Source organism: Cheilinus undulatus, linkage group 4, assembly GCF_018320785.1.
Source record: "Cheilinus undulatus linkage group 4, ASM1832078v1, whole genome shotgun sequence".
NCBI classification, from domain to species: domain Eukaryota; kingdom Metazoa; phylum Chordata; class Actinopteri; order Labriformes; family Labridae; genus Cheilinus; species Cheilinus undulatus.
In genome coordinates this window covers 7855441-7875741 of record NC_054868.1, presented here as the reverse complement: position 1 = coordinate 7875741, position 20301 = coordinate 7855441, and the positions used below count along the sequence as shown (strand labels likewise).

The window sequence follows — 20301 nt, the reverse complement described above, 5'->3', positions numbered from 1 at the left end:
TGTTTTGTAGCTTTTTGAGATCTTTTAGCTGGCTTCAGTTTGTCTGACAGGTTCTATCTGAGGGATTTCTTGATTTAATAGGTCTGTCAGTAATCATGCCTTCATGCTTTGGCATTCTAAGGAGGGACCAACATGATGTGAATGCAAAATTGACATCATTTCTGAAGTTCATATTGCAAAATAGTTGAGAACAGCAGAGGGGTAAATATACACATGCGAATGATTTTAATCCAATACTCACTTTGTTTTCAGGGGTTCCTGCATTCTGATCAAGTCTAAAATTTACTCTGTTTAGCTCTGTTTGGGTCTCTACCAACTGCTCCACCATCTGCTTGTAAGCGTAGAGATGTTAAACCAATGACTTTTTGACTCAGCTCTTCCATAAATGACCATGAAACCTCTCACATTGAACAATGTCATTTAATATAGCTTCACTGTTTTTAATGTATTATTTCAACATCTCCCCAGAAAAAATAATCTCAAATAGGCAGACCATCCGCCTTCACAATCATATTTTTAGTGCTGTATATTAATATTTTGGCTAGGTACATTGAAGTTCTGGGCTGTGTATATTAATATTTGCTCCGCTGCTTATTAATATTTGGTTTGCTGTAAATTTGTGCCTGGCCACTCTCAATCCTTCTGAAAATAACTGTTCCTTCTCTCTGAAGTGAATGTGGCTCAGACATACAGTAAGAACACCCTGTTGTAGGTGATTAAATCTCATAGAATGTTTCTTTTTATTTTTACATACGTTTCAGTGTATTTTTTTAGTGCTTCACACCATGCTGAATGTAACAGTTACAAGAAAGGTGCCAATATGGTTTATCATGACCTGTACATATACATTACAAAATAAACATTAGCCACATGCTGAGACTGGGCCGGGTTTCTTTTGGGCTGGCTAATGTGTAAGGCAGGTTTAATAGTGCAGCAATCTTTCATAAAGCAACTCAGTTTTACAGAGTGAGACACAAATACATACATGGCATTAGGAGCACGTAAAGAGATGTGTCTTGATTTATTATTTGTGACTTATCCAACTTGACCAGTTGCTTTTGTTGTCTTTGCAGTAAAGAGCGATTAGGTACTCTGTAATGAGTGTAAATCAGTGCTATAATGCTCTGATGTCACTGTCTACAGAGTCTTACATTTCTTGGGTATTTATGTAAAGTTCAGCATCATCAGTCCACTCAGTGTTCTGTCTTTGTATGGAGTGAATTATAATTTCCAAAGGCCACATATTTCTGCTCCATCACAGTCCCTCTCTTTAAAAGCAGCCATCAGATGATTTTTGCTTTTGGATGGATGGTTTCATGTGAAAATGTGATGTCAGTGTATTATGTTCATGTGACTGAATCCCTCCCGTGCTGTGTTTCAGGGTGACTCTTTGCGGACCAACATCCAGTTGGATTTCGGCGACGGCACAGCTGTGTCCTACTCCAACCTGAGCTGGACGGAGGAGGGGATCAAACATGTCTACAAGTCTGCTGGAATATTCCGTGTCACAGCGCTGGCAGAAAACATGCTGGGTTATGACAGCACGACACTCTTCCTGCATGTCACATGTAAGTGCTGCTCTCTGAAAAATTTACACGTGCCGTCCTGACACCAAAAAATCCATAAGAGAAGAGTTAACAAAGCTGCTGAGGTACTAACCAGGAGCCCTTAAACACCTAAAGTGAGAATAGGGGACATACAGACTGCATAGATGTCCAGCAGAGCACCAGTCTCTCGGACCAAAACAGACCACTCTGCTTCTCTGTAGCTGTTAGTAGGACTAATCTGTACTCAGATACTCAGATATGCAACATGAAGCAGATTCATTTCTTTTCTTTTAAACCAAACAGTCTTACATCTAAACTCCACCACTGAGCCTCTGTGTGCAGCTTCTCTGAGTGGATTAGGCTGTCTATCGTTCTTCACATTGAGTGTGTTTACATGCACACCAATGAAACAGTTATCTTTTTTCTAGAGTTTCCTAATTTCCACATACGACAACTGCGCCATGGGTTTGCTCCGACCGAAGGCAAGAGACCTCGCCCACCGGAAGCATGTCTAGAGCATTGTGCCGCGGCTTGCAGCCCTGATCAGCGGGCAGAAATGGTGGGAGAACTGCGATTTCAGTAGATCTGAAGTGGGTAAATCTGGCACAACTTCACCAGCTCCCAAGGTGCACGGAGGATGAGGAGTGTCTTGAAGAGAACAGAAATCTCCAGCAACACTTGTAGTTAAAAGAACAACTCAGGATGACCCGGATGAAGGCTATATGCCGTAACACATAGGTCTAATAAAGTTGTTCTTTTAACTACAAGTGTTGCTGGAGATTTCTGTTCTCTTCAAGAACTGCGATTTCAAGCAGGAATATTATGTCACCAGCAGATGATTTTACCTTTTGGGGTTAATTTATCGTCCTCTCTGGTATAAGTCCATGATATTATTGCTTCTGCCATTGGGTGAGTTCATTAGGAAGTTAAAAGGTTAGTGTTTACTAAAAGGATCTTTTATGTAAAATTCTTTGACTAAATGTCCTCAAAATTTAACTTTTCCTCATTAATGGCGCCGTTGTAGCTCTGTGACGCACTAGCCTTTTAGTGACCCTTTGCTCTCGCTACAGGGTACGATGTAATGTTGATATAGTGATGATTTACAATCAAGAGTCTGCTTTGTGTTGTATTTTGAAAGAACCAGATATTCTACACCTGTGACTTCCTGTTGGGAGTTTTCTGATCAACGGGTATTGACCCGGTCTGGCAGCGGCCTCTACTGAAAACAGACCTGCAGAGTGGCGCTCCAGGGACACGCTGCTGCTGTGTGCTGGCTGTGGAAATGCTCTCATAGACTAGAGAGGGAGCAATGTGCTCAGTGTTAATTTCGTCGACTAGAACTATTACAAAAAATATTCTTCCACAGCCTTTTTTTCCATGGCAAAAACTAGACTAAGACGAAAAAAAATAAATCTGTGATGACTAAAACTGACAAAAAGTAAGTTTAGTTTTGTCAAGATGACTAAATCTAGACTGAAATGAAATGTAGTTTTCATCACGCATTCAAAATCTGTGTTATTTCTCCACTGTGGGTAAATCTGTCAAAAAACAACGCATCTGCTGCTATTCTGCCTCTCAGCTGTAGAAAGCAGGGACCCCCAGTTTGGCAGCTTGCAGAGGATACACTACCATGACTTGGTACCAGATTTAGGCAAGACTGGACTTAAAGTAAAGACTTAAATATGAGGACTTTTTATGGACTAAAACTAGACTAAAATGTTTTGAGTTTTCATTGACTAAAACTAGACCAAAACTTAAACGGATAGAAATGACTAAAATGTGACTAAAACTAAAAGACATTTCTTCTAAAGATTACAACTCAAATTAAAAATAGCTGCCAAAATTAACACTGATGTGCCACACAGTACAATTTGACCTGGTGTCGTCACTGTAAGTGGAAATTGGAGGTTACACCTATGCATGCATTGATCAAAGCACAGCACAGCTATTTCATTTAGACCACAGGGGGTGTTAAAGGTGGAAAAGGACATAATATGTTTGCTTTAGAAACTGGCATGTTAAAAAAAAATTAAAAAACAAATTAGATCCAGAAGCATGTGTGTTTTTTCTATTTTACACCAGAACTGTTTTTAACGGAGGTATTTGATTCATGACCAGCATGGCCTCTATTATTATCAGTTTGTAACTGGGAAGAAAATAGACCACATGACCACATTTTGAAGGCTTAAACAAAAGGCTTTTAAAGAACAATAAACATTATTTAAGTTGTTAACTCCTTCTATTGTGGTCACCTTTGTAGCTAAGCAGGGATGTTGTGAAACATGCAGCAAAATGTTTCTAACCTCAAACAACAGACACTGCTAAAAAAAGAAAAACTCAGATCTGTGAGTATTGCCTTGAGACGTCTTATAGTCATGACAACCCGCAGCAGTGAGACAGATGAGCCTCTGTGGAGGCTGACAAGTCAGCAGGCCAATTAGTGCTGCTTTTTTAAAGGTGACATCTAAACATTACTGTAGCAGAAAGCAAACATGTCTTTTCTCATACATTCTCGAATACTTTCCTTAGAAACATGACATCAAACTCCCTCTAGGTTTGCTGTTCTCAGCTCTGTGCTCACAGAAAAATGATGGTCCTTTCTTCAGCATGTTTATTTTTTGTAAAGAGAACTCAAACATGTTTTCCTACCTGTTTTTTTTAATGTGAATCCCTTTATTTCCAACCATCAGTCCTGCTGCTATGAGTGCATTTGGGAATAACAGGTGATGGTAACAACCTAATCTGACACTTTAGCATGCAATCAATAATCTTTTTTCCATTACAAACTCATCTCAACTCATTTCAACAAGAATATAACATGAACCTCAGACTTCCTGTTGCTTTCAAACTCCAGTGGTGAGGGTGATGCATAAAATGTTTCTCAACCACTGTAAAACACAACAAAGAAGAAGCAGAAGAGGATGAAGAAGTTTTCAGAAGAACGAGTTTTAAAACACTTCCTGTCTTGTTTTGAGTATGGCATTGATGTTAGACAGGGCTGTGCAATCGGCTGTGCTGTGGGAGTTGTTACATGTGCACCACATGCTTCAGTGCCCTACTTCTTCCTATTATTTCTATGACCAGAAAATGGCTACAAGCTTTTAATCAGCAAGCATCTGTTTCTGGTCTCAGTTCCATTCTTCCTCCCCGCCTGCCAAAACCCTGTGCTTGCTGGATGCACATTCAGCATGAGAGTTGTGCTCAAGGAAGCAACAGAATGGAGAGAGAAATTCAGAGTAGGTCTGATCATCAGCAGCAGGGAAGCTGGTCTACCCCTCTTGTAAACCCCACCTCCGCTATTTTCACAGACAGTTTCTTAAGAGTTGAGGGATATTCACATCCTTCATTTTATTCTAGTCAACCTCTCTTCATCTTGCTGTGTGGTCAACAGATTTTATTTTGAAATGTAAAATCAGAAACAAGCAGTCTCCCAATCTTCCATTTAAAAAAAGGGAAAAAAACATGGGAAAAGACGTGCTCTTCGCCCTTTCAGGCAGTTTGATGATTTAGAATAAGACAATAAATACCCAGTATTGTTTCTGTTTTCTTTTTTTCTCTTAAAATGAATAAAAGAAGAACAATTTTTTATCCAAGCATCTTTATCCGAGATTACTGGGGCTGTAGGATATATTAGATTCAACACCTGCACCAGGTCACACAAGGAGGAAAAAATTCATTTTCCATCTTCAGTGATCCGTGTATCGTTTGTTCAGTTGCTATCTGATTGATAATTGAATAACAGATGAATGAAAAATGGCTCGTTGTTCATTTACCTGTTGTTTAAAACCAAATCAAATCATTTAAACCAACGTCTCGCTGTCTCATTTTTATTTCTGAAACAAATTCAAACAAACAAGAAACAGTTTCTCTTTTAATGTTTATGTTCAGGTCAAAGAATAATATCAGAAAATGGCCATGAGCAGTCAATTTCTTGATTGACTTTTATTGTATTCTTACTTGTATAAGTACACCAATAATATATGTGATCACATGAAATACTGTTAAAGGATAATAATAACATTTTATTTTACATTTGTGTGTATGCATTCACATTTACGCATCCACATGTATATGTGGATATATGTATGTATGCATACACGTTTTTGTACGTGTTTCTGTGTATATTTTTGTGTAAATATGTTCTTTTATTACTATCCTTTTGTGTTTAAGTTTTGTTAATTTTGGTTTATTTTGCTTTCATTGTAGATTCACGAGCAGTCAATTTAATTACATTATTCATTTGCGAAAACTCTGCAGGTGTTGTGCTCAGAAAAGCATCCAGAGAATCACGTGCCCATCACTGGGGACCGCACACTTCCTCTAATGATATACAGAGCACAAACGCCTTCACCTTTTTATAAGGACAAACAGCAGCATCATCTGATCTCTGCTGTTTCTGCATCATGTGGGTGAAAGAATGTTTGTGTAGAGGGTTGAGGGATTCTCCCCTTATTTTCTCAACAAGAGATGCGCGGGTCAAAACATGAAGAATTGTTTTTTTTAATAAGATAGAAGCGAACCAAGTCAATATTTAAGTGACCTGATGAGGTTCTTTTATTATGTCGCTTCGTGGATCCCTCCCTGCTGTGCACTTTGTGCACTGTGCACAAAGACACATCACACTAGCAGTGTTTGTGCTCAGTGTATCATTACAGTTAGCACTGTGCTCCTTAATGACTGGCATGTGATTCTCGGGAGGCCTATCTGAGCACAACACCTGCACCGAGTTACTCAAATGAATATTAAAGTGAAATTGACTGCTTAAGGCAAATAGTTTCTTGTTTTAGAAATGAAAATGAGAAAATAGGCCATTTTTTTAATTCTGTAGATGTCGTTGATATCTTTCTTTCCTTTTGTATGGTAGAGTCTAAAATGTGTTTCTCAGGCCCATGTTGTAATATCCTTTTCTGAATGATGACAGTGCAACCTGAGGAGTTGAAGGTCATGTACATTCAGTGTTGATCATCAGCCTTGCCCCTTACATGCAGAAATTCTCTAGATTCTCTGATTCTTTATGATGTTATGGACTGTAGATGGTGAAATCTATGAATTCAGTTTAATTACGCGTTGATGAACGTTGTTCATAAATTATATAAGAAGCATCTGAGACTGGTGTTGTTGTATATGGCAAAAAGAGACGTGTTATCCAAAGTTAAATAACTTTGAAAGCATAAATCAGAGTCTCTTACTCCTTTTTTCCTTTGAAAGCCCTTCATTGTGCCATTGTAATGACGCTATCCAAGGTTTTCTAGTGAGCCTGGAACCTGGGGGACTTTCCCAGGTCTTCAAAGATTAAATCCACACCAGAAACTCAGACATTGAATGTCCCTTTATTCTTTTTATAATCCGTCTTTTGGTCATTCCCTTTAGCTCGCTTCAGTCATAGCCACCATAGCTATTTCCTACAGTGCATTGTTACAGAGTGTGACAACCAATGGCAGGCTGTAATTAAATTAAATTGAATACTCTTTACTAATCTTTTTTTGTTTGTTTGTTTGTTTTTAATCAAAAATGAGAAAACAAGACTTCTTTTATTATTTGGTTTGGTTCCAGAAACAAATAAATAAAAACAATACCATTTTGTTTTCTTTAATAAACAATTAAATATAAACTGAATGAATGATACACAGATTTTCATTGATCCATCTTCTAATTTTTCTCTCTCTGATCCAGACATAAAATTATGTTTATTGATTCTGTGTTGAATTATACTCAAACAAAAAATAGAAATAGAAAAAAACATGGAAAATGAAAAATGGTTTTAATTTCTTTATTAATTTATTTTGCAAAGGGACAGTGTACATTGATTAACATTCCAGCAAATGTATATGACTGAATTAACTTTGTTGCAGACTCTTTTGGATATGGTCGACCCTAACCCTAACCATTTCTGAATCTGATTTAATTTGAACTGGCTGAAAGAGGCTTGGGAACATTTTCTGTGTTTTTCTGTGCTATTTTTAAACAGTAATGAGGAAATAGCATGTTACATGATGATGCTCTTTTTCCATTTTAATACTGGCAGTGAAAAACACTGACCCTCAACGGTGACACTTACCATGTTTGCTTTATTGTCTATTTCCAGTCACATACTTTACTCATGCCCAGGTAAAAAAGAATGTTAAACCAGCTTTTTGTAATTAGTTCATTGTAGATGATATCACGCAGCAGCAGAGAACTCCTGACGAGGGGCAAGAAGGGATTTCTATATAAAACAAATTAACCTTGTCTTATGCCAACCATTAAAAGTGCGAAAATAAAAGATTCTCAAACTACTTCTGTGCAGTGAAAGTAGTGACTCATTCAGGCAAATAATTGGAAAGCTCACAGAGAACTGCAGCAGGTAGGAATTTAAAAAGCCTATCAAAGCCTGGACAGGTGACAGTGTCACACCCCAAACATGTACCTCCATTTCAACTAAGCGGTCCAGTTTGGTTCAGTACAGTTTTGTCATGGTAGAGCTCATTAAACTTCATTTTTAGGGATGTGGCTCCTTTGGCTCAGCTCAGTAGGGCTGATTGTTTGGCTCCTAAATGGCTCTTCTTTAGGTAAAAGTTTGGATTTTTAACCCTCAGAGCTGTCAGCTATTTTTTAACCATAGTGTCTCACCTGCACTGTCTGTCTTAAATAGCTTTTACAACATCAACCCTGTGGTGCACAGTTTAGCTCTAAACCCTTTATTCAGGACAACCTGGACTTTAGAATATGTGTGTTGCCACTTGAACTTTAAAAAGTCATGGGACTGTAGACGTTTTTCCCACAAGCTTGTTCTCTCTTTGGGACTAAAGAATTAAAAGATGATAATTCTGTGACAAAAAGTCTTCAAAATCACATGTTCACAAAAAAGTCCTTGCACTTTTGGGAACTGAGTCATTATTTGAAGAGCAGTGACTCTTAGGGACAAATCACAGCCTCTCTGTGTCTTTTTCTCTCTATTATAAGTGATTCAGGCTGTCTTCTGCAGTTTTAAAGTCTCTACACATGAACTGTCCAGCAAAGCATGATGTAACGATGTAACAGCCTGCCATTGATTGTCACAGCCCAGTCACAATGCATTCTGGGATACAAACAGACAATACGGCTGCAGGCTAACCAGCTAACTGTAGGAACGATTGAAAAATAGATTATAAATGGATAATAAGATGTCCAATATCAGTGTGGATTTAATCTTTGAAGACCCTGAAAAGCCAGCCAAGCTCCAGGCTTGCTAGAAAATGTTCTGTAAGAGCTAAAAAAGGCGTGGATGGCGTAATTAGAATGGCACAATAGATAGCTTTCAGAGGAAAAAAAACAAGTAGGGCCTACAATTTACTGTTCAAAAGTTATTTAACTTTGGACAACACGTGTCTCTTCTTGTCATATACCACGACACCATCCTCGGATTTGAAAAAAAAAAAAGTGCAATATGAAATTAATCATAACTTTGACATGACAACACATAAGAAAATGCAGAAACGCATTTTTTAAAACCTGAAAATGTGACCAATCAACACACACCCCAGGATGTCCGTATAAGGAATTATGTATGGTATTATTGCCACAAAAGTTTACCAAAGGTGCACCTGCAGCATGGATCCTTGCCGCGTGAGCTCTAAGGGTTAAATGTGGAATAACGACAAAGGCTGGAGGAAAGAAAACTATTGCTAAAACAGGAGATGGTTACTGTAGTTCTCATTAAATCTTCACTTTATTATTTATGTAACAAATTCACACAGTACAGCTCTCAACTTTCATGTTAAGCTGCTAAAAATGTTAAAGCATCCGCTATGTGCACTTCATGAAGTGTTCAGAAATAACAGTATTTAACCAGTCAAGCACAACCAAATCATGTTAATCTACAAAGACAACTTTATTTATCTGTATAGAACAATAGGTCTTTCCTATTTGATTCAGCGGTGTTAATCAGACACTATATCCTGAGCTATAAAACAAAAGTCACTGTCATTAGATGCCTTTGCATAAACATACCTTTGGCATTAATTCAGTTTCACATCCATCACTGTTGAACCAAGCTGATGTGTCCTCGGGCTCTGCTTTGTATACTTGATATCAGGTCCATGTAATTGTCAGGGAACCCAATTTACCTTTGAGGACATGCACAGCTGATCAATGCAGGGAACATATGTCTTTGTGTAGTTGAAAGATGGTATCTCTGGCCTAAAGGTACACTTGCGAAAATAAATTAAGTCTAATACTACAGTAGCCTTCATCCATAGAGTTTTTGTATTTTATGGTGCAGATGAAGTGAGCTGTGCTTTTGATATTTCTTGTTTATATCTACCTGTTAAACTTGGTATAATGATAAAGCACTCAGCTCAAGTTGATGCACATCTTTTAAACACTTTCAACAATAAGTGCACAATGTTTTCTCCATAAAGGGGAGAATGTTGCATAACCATTGCATTGGATTTGATCATTCGAGCAAGGTGCTTCTATCATACTTTCAGTTGAAAATGGAGTGCGCATATATTTTTAAGCTGTTGTTCTATGAGCTGCTACAACCCCGCTTTGTGCAGTTTCAAAAATACTTGTACAATCAGATGTTTTTAGGTTTTATTTTCCCACCGATGTTTCATAAGAGAGACAAACACTGAACCCAAAGCAGCAATGTGAGCTGCTCGGTTGTATATTTTTTCCGTTGCTTAGCTCCAGGTGCTGAAATATGTTCAACTGAATGACAGCCACACTGTTGATCTGTGCTCTGCTCATCTGAAGTGAACTGCACTGACCTCTTATATAATACAGCAGCTGTGATGAACAACTTTTGGGAGGAAGGTCATGACAAACTTGTTATGCAAGTTTTATTGTGGGCACACACAGACATAGATGTGCGCGTCAAAGGCCACTGCTGCTAATTGTCATTTAACCAATGACTGTACCACCATTAACAAAGGCTTAATATAACTGGTGAGTTTTCTGCAGCAATGAAATGACTGTTTAAATCTCAGGGAATCATACAAGCACTGCTCAAAATTCGTGCAATCCCCTTTTTTCTCCTAATTTTGTCTTTTATTTAAAACCTCAATACCAAAAAAATTGGGCGCTGTGTAAAATGTAAATAGAAACAGAATGCAGTGATTTTCAAATCTCATAAACCTGTGTTTTATTCACAATAGAGCATAAACAACATATCAGACGTTGAAACTGTCGTACTTTACCATACCGTGAAATAAATGAATATAGGCTCATTTTGAGTTTGTTGGCTGCAGCACATCTCAAAGGTAGGGGCAGGGCAAGAAAAGGCTGGAAAAGTAGCTGGTACTTATAATAAACAGCTGGAGGAACATTTTGTAACTTATTAGGCTAACTGGTGACAGGTCAGTGGCATGACTGGGTGTTAAAGGAACTTTTTAGAGAGGCAGAGTGTCTCAGGAGTAAGGACAGGCAAAAGTTCACCAATGTGTGAAAAAAAAGTGGTTGTAAAAATTGTGGAACATTTTCGAAATGTTCCTCAACTTAAAATTGCAAAGATTTTGAATATGCCACCATCTACGGTACATGATATCACTGAGAGGTAGGTAAAAAATGTTAATACTGGATACTCATGATCTGAGGGCTCATCTTCCACTAATGCAAGTCAAAGCTGTATCATCCAAAGATACCAAAGCCATATGTGGTCTAGAAAAACAGCTGTAGTCTCTGGGCCAAAGCTCATTCAAAATGGACTGAGGCAAAATGGAAAACTGTTCTGTGGTCAGATGAATCAAAAATTAAAATTCTTTATGGAAACCACGGACGTTGTGTACGGTGGACCAAAGAGGAGAGGGAGCATCCAGCTTGTTAAAAGCGCACAGTTAAAAAGCCTGCTTTTCTGATGGTATAGAATTGCATTAGTGCTTATGGCAGGAGTGTCCAAACTATGGCCCAGGGACCATCTGTGGCCCAATTAAATTTGTCTTGCAGCAAACTCTTAAAATAAAACAAAACATGACCCACATTAGAGCATGACACTTGTGCTAATGACTGTACTTTCAAAATTTGGCGGTATGTCTGTGTTAATTCTGTAAACAAACATTTTGACAAAAAGAATTAAATGACATTAACCATACAAGACTAATTTGAGACAACAAGGTAAACATATTGACAATCAAATTTCTAACAAAATCTTGACTGATGAAGAAAAAGGATTACAGCAGCAAATAGCTGCATGCATGGCGCTTATTTATTCTGCTGTCTGCTACATCTCAAGGTCTGGTTTACAAATCATGTCAAGCTAATTACGATGCATATCTTAACCTACATTCTATTTGTTATATTAATTATAATACAATCAAAGAGAGGGATATCAAAGTGGCTCTGACAGTGAAAAAAGTAAAAAAAAAAAAAAGCTTGGACATCTCTGGCCTGTGGTGTGGGAAGCTTACACATCTGGAAAGGCACCTTCAATGCTAAAAAACATAGAAAGAGGTTTTAGAGCAACATATGCTCCCATCCAGACAATGTCTATTTTGCTACATAATGAGAAAGATGATCCTGTCCCTACTTTTTTGAGATTTGTTTCTGCTGTCAAATTCAAAATGAGCGTACAATTTTCATAATCGGTAAAATGTCTGTTTCAACATCGGATATGTTGCTTGTGTTTTAATGTGAATAAAATAGGGGTTTATGAGATTCACAATTCAGTACTTTGTTCAGATTTACATTTAACACAGCGCCCCAGCTTTTCTAAAATTGGGGTTGTATTTTTGTCATATTTAACCTCTCGACGCCCCGGTGTGTCTGCCACTGTGTTCTCTATTTATACATTTCAGATTTCGGAGTAATTTTAGACCGATTTATTTGCAGCCTCGTTGATGCTTTCAGGGGGAAAACTAAAAACTACTACAGTCATTTCCCAGCTGAGCATATTTACGACCAAATGATTCGCTTCTCTTTTCCTGTTCACACACACACAAGCACGACGCAAGCACATACACAGTGAGCATCTGAGAGTGGGGATAAAGATTAGTTCTGGTTAAAGAGGATGAAAGCTAACAGGAGCCACAGCAAGAAGAAACACCTCAGACTGCAGTGCTACACAAACCTTTGGTAGGAGTTTTTCTGCTAAAGTAGTGTAATACATCCACTCGCAGCAGGAAACTTCATCCTTCAGATTAGTGTAAAGCCACCTGGACCACTGTCAAGTCCTATTCAGTTGTTGGTAGAGAGGTTTGCAGCATTACCTATGTAAGACTTACATGACAGCATTTAGGAGTTTTTAATGTTTAGTTAGCATTTCATTAAGGAGTCAACACATGACTTGCAAACCTACTCAGATTTTTGAACATCTTTTTTTTTTTTTTATTCCCAGTTCCCACAGCCACATGTCAAAATATCCCTGGGCGAGACACTTAAGCCCACATTGCCCACTTCTGCGTCAGAAACATGTATGAATAAGTGGCTTTCAGTGTGTGAATGTGGAGTGAATGGGTAAGCATAACCTGAGGTGTGAAAGCTTTGAATGGTCGGATGACTAACGCTGATATGGAGCTATTAGTCTTGCAAAACTAATGCAAATGCATGCACATATCTGTACACAAATCTGCAAATTTGGGCACAAATCCACAAGTGTACACATCCACAAATGCATGCAAAGATTTGCAAATAAAGTATGTAAAAAGATTTGAAAATTTGTACAAAGATTAAAAAATGTGTGCACAATTCTACTGCAGGTACGCGTTTGCATAGGTGGTGCAAAAGTCACATGTATTGACAGCCAACTGAGGCAGGCGTCAGTTATAATTGATGTCTTGTGAGTATTTTGACAACTAAATGTTCACAATAGTCCACAATAACTAATTGGTCTACACATTTGCAGATAGGTGCATTTGTGGATTGTTGTACAGATTGGCAAACCTTTTTACATGTTTACAAATCTTTGCACACATTTGCAGGTTTGTGTATGGAACTGTGTACCTATTTGTACTCATTTTACCCATAATAATTCCATATGTAATGTTATAGACCTCTGTGGTATGGTAATGCATTTAAATGCATATTCAGGTGTTACAACCCAAGCCTGTGATGGCACACTGAATTTAACTATGGCATGCCTGAGACTCTGAAGATGTAAATTAGCTTCAAGCTAACTCTGGTTCAATTTATCAAATGGTGACATTTATGTTTATTATTGTACATGGTCCATTAAAATAATAATAATAATAATAATAAATAAAAAAGATAAATAAAAAATCTCAAAATATAATTTTAACTCTAAAAGGATGTTGGGGCCATTTTGAAGCTTTTTGATAATTTTTTGTTATCTTTTTTATTATTTTGACTGTGTTTTTGCTAACAACATGCATTTTGGTATATAAAATAATTGATGTATTTTTTTTTACATTGTAAACATGGTGGGAGGGGAGGCACACTTGCTCTGAAAGGGTTGAATTTCTAACAGTTAATCATAATTAAATTTTATTATTAGGTCTGATATTTATCTATTGCTTTAAATTACTGCATGATTTTTTTTTTTGTTCATTATTAACATATTCATGTCTATTATGATCCCCTTTAATGAAATTTAATTTGCATGTAGTATATGAAAACATTGCGGGGTTTGCATAAAAACTGGCACTAAAAGGGTTAAATTTTGAAAAATTAATCAATATTTGATATGTATGATCAGGTCAGATCCTGATTAAATAATCAGTGCAAAAAAGTGGGAAAAATATTCATGTATATATTTTTATTGCTTTTAATGTATCCCGTTATTTTAGAGTGTCGCAATTTTACACCACCAGAGGGTTAAAAGTTCCTGTTTTTACTTCTATGTAACTGTGCCTGAAGTTTAAAGTTTCATTTCTCTCCTGCTGAGGTGTGAACAAACAAAGGCGAGAGCAAAATAACCACGGACTTCATTGTGAAGAACTTGTTGGAAGTAACCATTGATCATTGATTTGACTTAGGTTTAGCATCGGTGCTAATCAGTGTACAGAGCAACTATTATTACCTCCGCCAAGGAGGTTATGTGATCAGGTGGGTTTGTTTGTTTGTTGGTTAGTTTGTTTGTTTGTAAGCAACATAACTCAAAAAGTTATGGACAGCTTTTGATGAAATTTTCAGGAAATGTCAGAAATGGCATAAGAAAGAACTGATTAGATTTTGGGACTGATCCAGATCACTGTCTGGATCCAGGATTTTTTTAAAGGATTCTGTACTATTGGGAGATAGGGCTAATGGCGGAGTTCTGCGCTCTCCGAGCGCTTTTGTAGTTACAGCAGCTTCTCTGACCTTGTTTAATGCCACAGCCAGTTTCTTTGAATTTTCATGGACTTAAAACAAGCAAGTCATCAGTTTGAACACACCTTTAAACAGCTGTTTAAGCTGTTATAATACAAGTCGCTGCAGTGCTATGCTAAACTGAGTTAAACCATTGCAGCACACAGCTGATATTAAAGCCCCAGACATACAACAGAGAGCGAACGTTCCTCCTGATTACTGTGCTGCACATTAACACGGACACAGACTGATAACATTTGGATTGTTACCTTGAAGTTCTTTAGTGTCAGAGTGAATCACGCTGATGACTCAGACTGAGCTGTTGTGTATTACAACTCTACTACACTAACAGTAAAGCTTTTCTGCATTGCTATGGTCATACTGAGTGGAAAAAGGGAATGAATGGGGTAAAAACAGAGATGAGATGGTGAGATGGCACATCTGTACAGGTTGTTTCCAATTGTTATAGGAATGGAAATAGAAATTCTTAAGAACTTTGTTGATTTTGACACTAAGCTGACAACACTGATGAAAGCTACCACAGCTTTTGTGAACAGGAGATAACAGCGTCAGGGTTGTGCTCTCTGAGATTCAGGAATGCAAACTCATTCTATAGGACTTTTTTTTCAAACAGTTCATCATTAAATCATCAGTCCAAAGTGTGCATCTGTTTAAAACCCAGATTCTCCTGAAGAAAGCAATGGCTGCTGACAGACAGAATGAGAAAATCAGAGAGTAAGCATGCCATTTGAGGAACTTTCCCCTGAAAACACAAGACAAGATTTAAAGCAAAATGCAAACTTTTAGGGATTGTTCTAACTTCTTTTTTACAATTTCATAGATATAAATATAGTGTAGAATCAAACAGCATAAAATGAAATGTATATAAAGAATAAAGTCTTTCATTTCAGTGTGCACATTGTTAAAATGGTTCTATGTATGTCTCATTTATTAGGCGATCTAAGCACACCTGTCAGTGTAAGCCTCACACTCTCTAATTGGCTGAGTCTGTCTGACTCGCTGAACATTTATCCTACTATAAATAATCAAGCTCCAAAAGAACTAGAGAACAATGGCATTCAAGTTTGTTGCATTCTTTGTTTATTTCCACCCCTTGTTTTTAAAGACAGGTATAAGACACAGACAAGATCACAGTAAAATGCCAGGTATTTCTTTAAATGTAGTTTTAGAGGTGTTATCAACACAGCAGCACAGCACAGAACATGTAGTCTACATTGTGGCTATAGAACAAGACAGGGGTGGTATTGGGTAGTTTGCACAAACAGATTAAAAAAAAGGGAAACGGTGAGGTCAAATGAAGCTTATGTAAGAAATAATAAAATGACGGACTGGTCTCATAAGAAACCAAAATCAGTGCATATTTTGCTGTCATGAATAACGATTGTAAGAGACCAACTAATAATTTATTATCAACAGCTTCAACACTCAACCAGTAACTTAAAATACTAATCTCTGTCTTTTATTAAACTATACATCCAGTGCTCTAAAAGCCCTTCAAATGCATTTTACTGGCTCACCAAAAACATCCTGCATCACCCTGTCAAGCTTGAGTTTTGGGTATTTTTTTTTTTTTTTTAAGGAAAAATTCCCCTCTGCATCATTATCCAAAACTATCACATTAAACTTAGTCTTTGCTACCTTGTTCTCTGTTTTAGTGTTGGTAACCTACTCATCCTCTAAATGGCCTTGAGATTCAAGCAGATGTTAACTCACTTTATCAATAATCTACTAGACTATGTTATACAGAGTTATAACTAATTTTAGCACCGAGGCAGAGGACTATATCATCTGAATTAGGGGTAATTTCTGCACACGTGGACAAAATAGTTGGTACCCTTTTGTTAAAGAAAGAAAAACCAATGTTTACTGAAATAACTTGAAACAGACTAATTTAATAATAGATAAGAATTTACTGAAAATTAATAATGAAAATCATACATTACTTTTGAATTGTGGTTCAAAAAAATAATTTTGTAAACAAACTTATGAAACTGGCCTGGACCAAACTGATGATGCCCTTAGAAAAGATGTAAAATGACGTGACCATAGGGACGTGTTAAATGAAAGTATATTCTGTAATCAGCATCAGAAGTGTCTTCAAACTTGTAATCAGTCAGTCTGCTTAACTAAGGAGGAAAATTTGTCACTGTGCTGTTTGGTATCATGGTGTGTACCACATTGAATATGGACCAGAGAAAGCTAAGGAGACAGTTGTCCTAGAAGATTAGAAAGACAATGACTAAAGTGGCTTAGGCTAAACTTAAAGCCACTGAGGGCTACGTAGATGGACTAATTGATTTATTGGCGCGCTCATCGTGGCACTGATCCTGAGCGTCTCATGAAATAAGACAGTCCAATATCCTCTTCAAAAACGAAGCCTACAAAGATGACTGTAGCTGCTGTAAAACATGGATGAACCTCGGTTATGTTCTGGGGCTACTTTGCTGCATCTGGCGCAGGGTGTCTTGAATCTGTGCAAGGTACAATAAAATCTTTAGGCTATTAAGACACTCTGGAGCTAAATGTGCTGCCAAGTGTCAGAAAGCTTTGTCTCAGTTGCAGGTCATGGGTCCTCCAACAGAAAAATGACCCAAAAAGCAGAGCTGAAAACAGCAAAGAATGGCCTATGAAAGGATAAAGAAATAAGAAAGAGAGTGTTGCAAATGACATGCAGGAAAGGAGCAACTGGCTGGACTTGAACCAGGACCACTTTTGAGAAGACTAGCTCTCACATTGGATGCTAACTGCAAGGCAATTGCAATCCTGTGAAAACAGCTCCCTGCCCACTTTTGGGTCCCAACCCACCTGTTGAGAACCACTGCATTATAAAAGGTGTTAGAGTTCTATGATGTGTTGCCACTTCCAGTATTTGAATCCCATAAAACTCCACAGCAGCTAATTCACTTTAATTTTCTCAGTGAAGCAAACACTGTTCTGAAACAACATGTTCTGAAAATGCTATAAAAAAGTCTGATTCTGTTATAAGCAAAACAAAAAATTTCAATCAATTGTTTAATATACATCACACAAGGACACAAGATCAGAGCTTCTCTTTATTAGAAAATTAGTTTTGGGAATCTATAATTGTCTCTAAATGCTTCTAATCAAATCTTGTTATTTCTCTCGTTCACTGATTATCTTCAGGTCATGGAGGTGGATCTTATCCTAGAATGCACTGAGATGATAGAAAACCCCCGCCAGTTTATCTCACACAGACACAGAGAAACACGGTCACACTTTCATGCACACCTTTGGATAATTTATCACTCCACCTGAGATGCAGGTCTTATTTCTGTGAGAGAACGCCCATACGCGCCACGCTGTCATCTAAAAGTGATGGTGTTTGGAGTATTTCTCCACCTGAAACAACCTTTACAACACATGTACTTAAGGGCTGAGACCCTGCCAGCTAGCTTAAAGGCCCAGAGTAAACAGTGTCTCATTAGACATGACCTTCAGGATTTTATCTCCTCTGTGGTGTTTCTCTCTTAGGTCCAGTGGAGCATGTCCAGCTTCTCGCCCCCTTCGTGGTCATAAGGAACAAGGAGGTGAACATCACGGCAGTTGTCTTACCCAGCCACTCACGGACTGTTACCTACTTCTGGTGGCTGGGCAACAATACTGAGGTAATTCTTTACAACAAGGCTCATTACCACTTCATTATCATTACCAAAGTCTAAGTTTGTTTTCATGCCACTTAAAAGTGTCATTTAACTTGAGTTCAAGGTGGTTTGAAGAGAATCCCAAGACTTGTTTTCAACTTTTCAACATTACTGTTACACAAAAATGGTGCAGAATGACACAAAAGGCTTTATTTCTTTACACATGAACTCCTGAAGTTGTCAGCAAATGTCCACAAGGCTGCATGTGAGCAACAGGCAGTAATACAGTAATACATATCCTGGGGTATTGAAAAATAGCATGGTATTGCCTTAATTACCGTCATGCAGACGGTGCTGCATAACGAGCACACTTTTATAATAAATGCCTTGAGAGTGTCTTTCCATTTCCACCTGCAGCACCTCTTCCTGTATGTGAAGATGCTTTTAAAGTGATTAAAGAAGTGACCGTGCACATCTATGCAGGCGCATATATCCTCACGCGCCATAGTATGGCATGGCTGGCACCTGGCTGGCACTGTGGTATCGTCTTCCCTAGTCGAACTGTTAAAGCCAAACCAGTAAATGTGCACCACTGGCTGTATACTGTGATCCATGGTGGGTTTAAAAAACTTTAATTCTTTTGTCTGAGGGTAGATCCGAGAAATTCTAAGTTTATTAATAACCACAATTGCAGCACCAACACTAGACACAATTAAAACCATAGAAGGTTTTAAAAACATTTAAACTTATCTTTATCCCTTTTAAGGTGAAATGTAGATAAAGTTTATTGTTGGTAAGACACTGAAGTACTCTGTAACATTTTATAAGCTTCCTGCAAAGTGAAACTGTGGTTGGATGGAGCTCGCCAACTTGCAATCTCATCTTACAAGACACCCCGCTGAAATATCAGCACAGAGGACGCCACAGACGCCTTTTGAGTCGAAACAAACTACGCTGGATGACTCTCCTCCATCTTGATTGGCTTGTACTCACGGAATCGATTGTGCATTTTATTTCTAAAGAGCTGCACTTGTAATGTGGTTGACAACGCTGGCTTTAGGTGGACGGTGCATACTTTGAAGACATGTCATAAGATACTGCAAAATGTCCACAGGGTGAACACAGCTGTGCCTAAGATGTAGAAAGAGGTATAGGAGGTGGTAAAAACTCCTCTTAGCTCTGTAATCAAGTAGTTTTTACTTAATTTCCTTCCTGGATGATCAATATTATGTAATACAGTACATATTCACCCTCTCTAATCTTTTATTTTTAAGGTCACATATTATGCAAAATACACTTTTTTAAGGCTTAACAGAAATATCTGCCCCTGGCCTGTCCACAATCTCCCTAAGAATCAGAACCCCCCCCACCGCTCCACTTTTCAGGAAATGTGTGCTGAAACAGGCCTTTCTCAGATTCTCCCCTCACGATGTCATGTGGGGAGTAAGCCCCGCCCCCAGGTTTGGTTAGCCCTCCCCGCTTGGAAGAAAGTTCCGACCTCCTGTCCTGATCCTCTTCTCAGCTTGTGAGGAGGATCAGGAGAGCCACATCCATTAGGCCACATCAGTTTCCTGAGAAGGCGGGGTCAGGGGCGGAGTCAGACAGCTCATTAACATTTAAAGCCACAGGCACCTAAACAGCTCGTTCTAAGCAGGGCTGAAACAGAGAGGTTTTTTTTAGACATACAAAAATCCAATACTGGAGTGTTTTTTTCACAAACTTGTCCTAGAGGAGTAAAATGTTTAACCTTTAAGTTAACTGTTCAGAATATTACAATATATTGCAATATCAGGGAATCGTGATATAGTGTAATACTGTTATATTATGACCCGAGTATCATGACACAAATTGTACCGTGCCACAACTCACCCCAGTAAACACCACATTGACTGGGTGGCCGTACATAAATGTCTCCACTAGATTGCCAGAGG

The 20301-nt window shown here is 38.0% G+C and overlaps 1 protein-coding gene across 3 annotated transcripts in view; it reads left to right on the top strand.

Moving 5' to 3' along the window:
• The window catches only part of sorcs3 (sortilin related VPS10 domain containing receptor 3), a 463686-nt gene that overhangs the window by 399924 nt on the left and 43461 nt on the right, over positions 1-20301 (top strand). For all 3 annotated transcript variants that reach the window (XM_041785632.1, XM_041785633.1, XM_041785634.1), the window contains 2 exons: positions 1382-1568; positions 18261-18394. In XM_041785632.1, the coding sequence (XP_041641566.1) occupies positions 1382-1568; positions 18261-18394 (321 nt within the window). The remainder of the gene's footprint in view (positions 1-1381; positions 1569-18260; positions 18395-20301) is intronic.